The sequence below is a fragment of the Solanum stenotomum genome, chromosome 10, assembly GCF_019186545.1.
Source record: "Solanum stenotomum isolate F172 chromosome 10, ASM1918654v1, whole genome shotgun sequence".
Lineage (NCBI taxonomy): Eukaryota > Viridiplantae > Streptophyta > Magnoliopsida > Solanales > Solanaceae > Solanum > Solanum stenotomum.
In genome coordinates, this window is record NC_064291.1 from 52,855,362 (window position 1) to 52,864,609 (window position 9,248).

The 9,248-nt window shown below is 30.7% G+C and overlaps 1 protein-coding gene across 1 annotated transcript; it reads right to left on the bottom strand.

The window, feature by feature from the left end:
* Nucleotides 1-5,660: 5,660 nt before the first annotated feature.
* LOC125841513 (histidine decarboxylase-like) lies at nucleotides 5,661-7,765 on the bottom strand. Its single transcript, XM_049520666.1, has 5 exons — nucleotides 7,655-7,765; nucleotides 7,002-7,480; nucleotides 6,712-6,905; nucleotides 6,480-6,616; nucleotides 5,661-6,393 (listed from the first exon to the last, which is right to left on the bottom strand). The coding sequence occupies exons 1-5, from the start codon at nucleotides 7,676-7,678 to the stop codon at nucleotides 5,815-5,817; spliced, it is 1,413 nt and encodes a 470-aa protein (XP_049376623.1). The 5' UTR covers nucleotides 7,679-7,765; the 3' UTR covers nucleotides 5,661-5,814.
* Between the last annotated feature and the right edge of the window lie 1,483 nt (nucleotides 7,766-9,248).

Genomic DNA, 9,248 nt, shown 5'->3' on the forward strand with positions numbered 1-9,248 from the left:
TACATTGGTGCTCCTCTCCATTGTAGAGAAGATGATTAACTGAGTGAGAAAAAGCTAGTACATAATCTTCATATTGATCAAACATCAACAAAATTTGTTTTGGAGCAAGTAAGCCAATTAAACAATTGCCTTGGTACCAAGATGTTCCAGTAAAATTGACCTTAATACCTTCAAATTTGGCGCACCATGGGATAATTTAAACACCACTGCTTGATGTAATTCCTCTTCAATCATAAAGTTTTGCCTCTCCTCCATTGAAAATGTGATAGTACGTAGGTTCTCCATGAACTATTTCAATTGATTTTACGATTGTTTTTGAGTTAATTAGGATAGATTGTTTAGGATTTATAGTATTGGAATTGAAAAGAATGGCATATGTGATGGTTTTGGGTGGTGGGGCGGGATGGACAGCCTCGAAAGGAGGTCGTCCAGTGGCTGTATAGCTTCACAGCTGCTGCCTACGTAGGAGTCACAAGAGAAAACCCTAGGTCGGCTAAAGGGATAAGTGATGAATACTTTTTTTTTCTATCGCAACTTCGGCATAGTTTAAGCAAAATCGAAATTTGTATTTTTGATTTGGATTGTGGTTGTAGGGGGTTATTTGCACTTTGCCCTATTTTCTTTAATTTTTATTCTTAGAGATAAATAATTATTTAAAGATGAATAAATTCATATTTCTGCACCATAAAATTTCATAAGTTATATTCCATTTTCTTTAAATAATTTACCCCTACTGAACATAAGTTCGATTTCTAAGACAATTTATTTTTAAAAACAAAAAAAAAATAACAATCCATTTGAAATGCCAAGGGCAATTAAATGACGTCGAAGTGGATTTTTGACCCCACCAAACTCTCATTGTAAAAGTACTACTCCCTCTGTCTCAATTTATATGATTTACCTTTTTTTTTTAGTTAGTTTCAAAAGAATGAATATTTCTATATTAAGTAACAGTTTAACTATAAAATATCTATTTTACCTTTAATGAAATGATTTATAACCACACAAATTGTAATCATTCATTTTGGACCACAAGTTTTAAAAATTTTCCTTACTTTCTTAAACTCTATGCTGAATCAATCTACCTCACATAAAATAGGACGGAGGGAGTAGTATATATAAGAACGCCCGTCCTGAGCTCGACCCAACATTGCAGGTTAATTGTTTCAGTTCATATAAACAGGAACAAAAAACATCATTTGATCAATGGTAGATTAACTCCAAAGTATAAATTGAAGTTTGGTATGTCGATTACCAACAAATTAAATATGTTACATCAATTGCACACCCAAGAAAGAGAGATTAAATGACATAATTTGCCTGATGGAATCATGCATCAATAAGATGAAAAGAATGTAAGGTTGGAAGAAAAGAACTAAAGATAATCCTGGACTTAGTTCGGCATTGCTAAAGGTTTCAAACTCCCAGACACAACAAATATGGTAGAAGAAGCTATAGCTATAAGGAAGAGTCTAATTTATTGTTGCATATAAATTTTCTTATTCATAGTGGTAGTATTAACTAATTAGAGACTCTAATGGTTGTACCAATCCCATTGGAATTCAACCCATTGAGCCTTTGAAAGGTTATTAATACTATGGTGAAATGGAGAAGAGGCTCAAATACTTTACTGCTATTTCATAAAGTTCTAATTTGCAATGTTTAAATGAGATTTATGTGGAATAGCAACTCAAAATTAGACAATAATTAGTGTATGAATTGGATCAATCAATCAGATCACAAATTACCTGAACTTGAAGGTCGTCCATCAGGGGAAGTGCTTGGATTGTGTCTCCATTCATGGGATCGAATCGACATTCTTGGAGTTTCGATCGATAATGAAGTGATGGATGGCTTCTTGAAGTTTCCTTTTTTACTACTGATGGATGAGTTTTTGTCCATTTCTCTTTGATGCATTTTATTTTTTACTAGTCCTTAGGAACATACGTTGCACGTTTATCCCATATTATTGAATTATTATATAGAAAATATTGAAATTAACAATATTAACTTTATCATTTACATCATATTCATTAAATAAAATTCATAATAGTGGAATGTTTTTTTTTTTAGTCATAACAGTGGAATGTTGCATTTGCCATCAAGCAAGAAATGTGAAGCTAATTAAGATAATATAACATGTAATGGTATGAATATGCCAATATAACTTATACTCAATAATCTCTCATTACGCACTTTACACATAGATCCTATATCCAATTTGAAAACATAAAAAGAAAATTTTAAGAATAAATATAAAAATCACTTACAAAGGAACCAATTTACATGAAATAAAATCAAAATTTAAATTTTTGGAACATTTCCAAACACCTTCGAGAGATATGTATCCTTCATCTACATCAATTAGAATAAAAAATAAAATATAAAAATTATTAGTGTATAAAAGAGTATATATCTTTATTTCATTCTAATCCATACATAGTGATAAAATCTATTGTCTTCCAAATATTTATTATCTATCTATCAATATTATCACATATGATGACGTCTACGATCCAAATGCAACACTAATGCTACTATCTCTGACAGTTCTAAAAAGACAATGATATTCTTTTTCTTCTGTACCTAGAAGATCTAGTGTAAAGGAACCAAAAAAGTAATATTGGAGCAAAATGAGGTAAACAACATAATAGTTAGATATGGTCATAATTATTATCTAGAATAATTTTCTTCCAAAGATGATAGGTAGGCCAGATTTGAAACATGAAAAATTAAGCTCTAACAAAATAAGGTGAAAAATTAAATGGAAGAAAGAAAAACAACGACTATATATATATATATTATGTGAAATGACAAAGAAAGGAAGAAGAGAGTTCAATTCACTTACCCAAAGTATGTAAATCAGTGAAAGCACCGATTTGAATTCCTCCGATAATTACCTAAAAACTAAATATTAAAAGGGAATTTTCTCAAAATATGAAAATATATTAGATAATGTTAAAAACTAACTTAGTGAATAAATGGATTTCAACCTCCGTGAAAATTTTCAATATCCATTTTCATCATTGCATGCTCCGTATGAACTTTTAGAACTTATACACATTTTTCTTCTATAAAAAGCAAAAAAATACAATGAAAGTAATAAGTAATCAACTAATGTATTTAGAGAGAAATGAAAATTTTATTTAATGATCATGCATTTTTGCAAAAATAATGACCATCAGCTGGCCATCTCTTTGCTACACAAATATTATATATAGCTCTCCAAATTTATTACCCTCGCAACTCTTCATTCTCTTTATTTTATATTATAGCTCTCAAAATTTATTACCCTTGCAACTCTTCATTATCTTTATATTTTATTATCATAATTATATAGCAATAAAGTGAACATTTCTCTCATAATTAATTACCTTACAACTCTTCATTCCCCTTCTTTATTATAATTATTATAACAATAGGTGAATATTTATAAGTAGAGAGAGAATAATTAAGATTAGGAAGGAAATGAGAAGCCAACAAACGGAGAAAACAAACAAGTAGGTATATGATGATTAGCATTAATATAATAATACAATAATATGATATATGATTATTATTTAATTAATTAATTTTTATTACTTTCTTAATTTAATATAGGAGTATTTCGTAATTCAACTTTTGAGGTTAAGCCCTTTCCACTTATAATAATATATGATATGATTTTTGGCGTTATTTTCTTTGGATTAAGCCTCTGTTGGGCTGAATCTTATTTGCTTTTAATAAAAAATGGCTATGCCACAACCTTTAAACCAAAAAAAAAAAAAAAAAAGTTGAATACCTGAAATACCATTATATATAGCAGCTGGTTAATATTGATGACAAATTTGGTACTTTTTAAAAGGGACTGATTTTTTTGGAAATTTGAAGTGTAGTACTCCCTCCGTCCCTTTTTAGTTGTCCACTTTAGAAATGGCACACAGATTAAGGCAACAATGATTAGCACAGTGAAGTTACAATTTTACCCTTATGACAACTTTTCACTTCAAAATTACAACCACTTATTTGAATTAAAGTGAAATAAATTGGAGGGAAACAACATACACTTTTACAATTTTCAAGAAGTGTAAATAAGGGTATAATAGGAAAAAATTTGTTGTCCTTTCTTGATTTGTCAAAATGGACAACTAAATAGGGACAACCAAAAAAGAAAATATGGACAAGTAAATAGGGACGGAGGGAGTACAATCCAAACATATGATTGTACAATTAAGCTTATACAACACTTAAATAAAAACCCGAAAATATCCCCAACTCCAGTTAAAAAAGGAGTTCAAACACTCCTTTGGGAAAAGGATTCCCCATAAACTTGTCTCGAAAAGTCACTTATACGCTTTAACTATCATGACAACTTATTGCACACATTTACTACTTAAAATTGAAATTAATACCACCCTGCTATGTGCAACACCACTCTCATAGTATGTGGTGTATTACACTCGCTGCCACATCAACGCCATGTCAAAAATTGTATTTTTTTTACTTTCTTTTCTTTATTACTTAACTTTTATTTTATTAATTATATTTTACACTAATTAATTCCTAATCAATTATTAAAATTCTCTAATAATTCTATCTTCCTCATTGCAAAATGGTAAAGAAAAAACTTTTAGCAATGACCACCAAGGAAATTGCCCGCAATCTGGAGTGAAAAAATTCTTCCATTCCAAAATGTACGGACAAGAAGGTTGCTTCAGTTTCTTCCATTGATTGGCCATGGAAACTAAGCATTCATTGTTATTTGTTGCAGCTTGTAGTTGTAAATATTTTTCAGATTTTTCAGATTTGGGCATACATTCTTTGTTATTTTTCCATGTTCTTCCTGGAGATTTCTTAAAAAATAGAGATAATAGAAAAATAAGTTTTTTCCCATTTTCAATAGATCAGCCAATATTCAAAAACATCCACCAAAGACCCAATGATTGAAACCTCCCAAAATTTAACTCATTTTTGAAGTAATTTATTTCTTGGTTGTTTCATGTTATTGGTTTATTTTAAGCTTAATGGGGTGTGAAAAAGATGAGGATGGTGGGGCGTGAAGAAGAAGAGATGTGGGGTGGGGTTTAAGAAATATTTTTATTTTATTTTTACTTTAATAATTATCTGACGTGCATGATTTTTTAAAATTATTATTCTTTTGTCATGTCAATTTTAGGGGTAAATAAATTCACTTTTAAATAGCAGAAGTGTGTAATAGATCGTCATGATAGTTTAAGCGTGTAACTCACTTTTCGGTACAAGTTCAAGGGGGAATCTATGTCTTTTCCCCTCTCCTTTCTATATATGTATATGTATGTATGTGTAATGAGGGATGATGAACACTATAGACTTCTCACCATATTATATATATACACTAGCCAAGTTGCATGTTGTTATGTGACTTTTCTGAAATTATCCGTGTTTGATCCACTCACTAGTCATATATTATGATAACAAAAAAAATTAATTTAAATATGCAAGGACCATAGTCAATATATAGACAGCAGAACAAATTTGTACGTATTTTTTCTTATTATATTCTAAGTATGTGTATGCATGCACATCTCAATTTTCTTCATTCATAATCTTATTTTAATCACAAATTAACAGTAAGTTAATAGTACACAAAGATCATAAAAGAGTGTAAAGAATTTTTAATTAAAAAATATTTCAGTTATATATATCATCCAGAAGTACAATATATCATGTATACAATTGACTTTCAATGTTGTAAATAAAAGAATGTAGTAATAAGAGTTACAAAATGTCACCTCTTTGGAAGACATATGAACAGCAACAAATTAAATTACTGGATTATATTGTCTTGTTTATCTTCTAAGGACTAATGTAGTCAATCTTATGGTAAGAGCATGCACAATTTTGAGCACCAATATCCTCTCCAACACAAGGAGCTTCTGCTTTTCCGTCTTTGTACCATTGTTTTCTTTGTTGCACTAATTCACTGATGAAATTGTCAAGCATTTCTCGTGTGATGCCTGGCATAACAATAACATGTGCCATGTCTTTGACACATGAAAGTTGCCAACGACGAACAAATTCATGGTCACGAGGCCTTTCAAGTACAACTATGATGCTAAGCTCATTCAGCATGACACTTATCCCTTCTTTTTGAAGACGATCTTTCAAATATTTAGCATTGTCGAGACATCTTTTAACATCCTTTTGCAGGCCAATTTGACCTTTTGCGCTCAAGCTATACCACAAGAAAATTGGAGTTAAACCGTTACGGCTTCCAGAAATAGTGGCATCCACAGAAGCAATGTACTCCACATTTGTTGAGAGATTATTGATATAGCTTTTTCTTGTTATTTGGACACCACAAGGCATTGGACATCCCAAAAACTTGTGTCCAGAAATTGTGACACTTCCAATTGGCTTCTTGAAACTAATCATCTGTTCAAATTGCACAAAGAATTATAAGAATGCTGCTCTCAAAATTACTCAAGAAATTGTAAGTATAAGTAAGAAGTGAAACTCACATTGTTTATAAAAGGGGTCATAAGACCACATAGTGCTGCATCACAGTGGATGTAAAACCTATCTTGTGAATAGCCACAATCTTTGAGTGTTTCAAGAATAACATCAACATCATCAATAGCTCCTTTGAAAGTAGTTCCTATAATTAAAAGAACCATCAAGGGAAAAGTCGTAAGATGACTAAGTCCATAAAAGAAAAAAAGAACAAGGATAAAAGTTGGAGTAGGTATATACCAATTGTGACATTTATAATTGCTGGTTTGTCCTTATTTTGAAGTAATTTTGCTCTTAAATCTGAATAATCCATCTCTCCATTTACTGATGTGTTGATTGTTTCTGAATTCATTCTGTACATTCTTGCAGCTTTGAAGACTGAGTAATGAGAGTCTTTCGATGCATATAATATTCCCTCCGGAAGTAGTTCTCTCCTACATAAATAATGTTAAGAAATTTAAGAACACTGAAACAATATATAAAAGTTATTATATTATATAAACTCAGGTCAATTCAATATATGAACTTACCCTAACAAAATACCATGGAGATTGCCTTCGGTGCCACCATTGGTAACATATCCCCAGTATTGATCCTTTTCAATTTCCCAAAGTTGTGCAAACCAATCCAAAACAGCCACTTCAAAGTCTTTAGAATGGAAATCGACAGTGTTTTGAAGGAAAGGATCACCACAATTGTTTAGGTGAAACTGTAAAAGTGGTGCTAAAGATGCATAGTGATCATAACATATGTTGACTGGATAACCTAAATGAAAATTGACTCGTTGTGTAAGTGTGTCCAAATAATTGACCAAGATAGTGTCCAAAGAAGGACCATCATTCTTCAAACCAGGTTCCATCACTTCAAGTTGTAAGTTCTTCCTTGGCCCTGCGCCTGATTGTTCCACCTTCTGTTTCTTGTTCTCCCCATTCGGAAACAATCTTCGTCGCGCTAAACTTCTAGGTGTCATCGCTAAACTTCTCGGTGTCATTGGTGATGGCTGAAAATCCTGTCAAATATCATAGTTCAATTTAAGATATAATTAAGTAAACAAAATATCTAACATGCAAATAGTGGTAAGGTACAACAATTTTTTTGCAAAATAATAGCTCTTTTGGAATGAAACAAATTGTGATTTGTGAAGATGTTTGTGCATGTAACAAATTACATGAAGAGTACGTACCATTTCAAGTGAAAGGCTACCCATTCTTGAGAAGCACAAATTTATATAATAATAAAAAAAATGTTTTCTAATGTATTAGAATGGAGAAGTGATTGCTGACTGAATATTTGTGTTAATATGTCTTGGGGGTACTTATATATATATAGCTCTAAAAGATGAAGCGTTTGTACACCAACTACCTTTTTCCTCTTAATTTCCTTCTCTTTTTCGTGTTAGTTTCTTCAATTTATCCGTCTTGACCCTGTGTTTGAAAGTGACTGCTCAACTATATAAGCACATATTAATCAATTATGAATGAGTAGGTGAGATTAATGTGAAGCCAAATCAAAATAAACATGCTAATATTGGTTTAAACAATTCATTCTTTCTTAATAGAATTATACCACTTCTGGTAGTAGCCACTATAAATCCAACTACAACCACTAATATGTTACTCTACTAAATTGTTTACTTCACAAAATTTATTTGCTCCATACGTAGGTCCACTACGTACAATGAAAATGAAAAAAAAAAAAATATTAAAATGTAAATTAGAAAAGAAAAAAGAAGATAAAATATAGTAGCATATACTATATACCATATGCATTTTTAAAAACTCAATTGAGATGAGAGGAAGATTAAGTATATTGTTTAAAATTATAGGGATGGATTTAATTTTTAAAGTAAAATAAATAGACGAGTTTTTTTGTTAAGTCTCTTCCTTGTGAGCTCTCACACTTTTTGCTTTCTTAATGTTTCGAACTTATTAAGGTTGGAATTTTCTGTCTAATAGACGGATTTGATTTTTACCTGGTCTAAAAAGGGTAATAGTAGAAAAAAAATTCCTTTGTGTACCAATATTTTAGGTTTCACTAAATATCCAAACAAGTGGAATATAATGTACTTCACTCTATGAATCACCAAACATGTAGCTCCAAACGTCAATAATTGAAAAATTGAAAGAAAAAACAATACAATTAAAAGCTAACTAAAGATTCGAGAATTGGTCAGCGGAGAAAAATAGCCGGAGCTTTTCAAAGACACGAGTCAACATTTTAATTGGTCTTTTTCAATTACTTTTTATACTCTGTTCACACCAATTATGATATGGACAAATTACTTAAGTACACAACTTTACTTTACCTATTCTCAATATTTCCCTACTCTTTTACTAAAATACAAAAATCCCTTATTTTCCCCCAATTCAACTTAACCGGATACTTTATTAGTTTAAGTATCTGCCTGTTATTAATTAAAGTATCCGTGCCAACAACTTAATAATTTAAGTATCCGCCCTTTATTAATAAAGTATCTGCGCTGCTATATTATGTATCCTAAAGACACTAAAAAAGGGATTTTTGGTAATTAATGAAAGAGTAGGGATAGGAAGTAATTTCCTTCTTATACTATGTGATTTGCCTAATTTTTACTTTAAAAATGTGTGTGCATTGGAATTCTCAAACTTCAAAAGAATGGGTATTACAACTATTTACAAGGTTAAAGACGTCCTTTTTCTTTTGAAAAAAAATCATATGATTGCTGCAACCCTATCAATATACAAATCATGCTTTTTGCTGAAGCATCAGATTGAGAAGTAAAGAAAATGTTTTTTTTT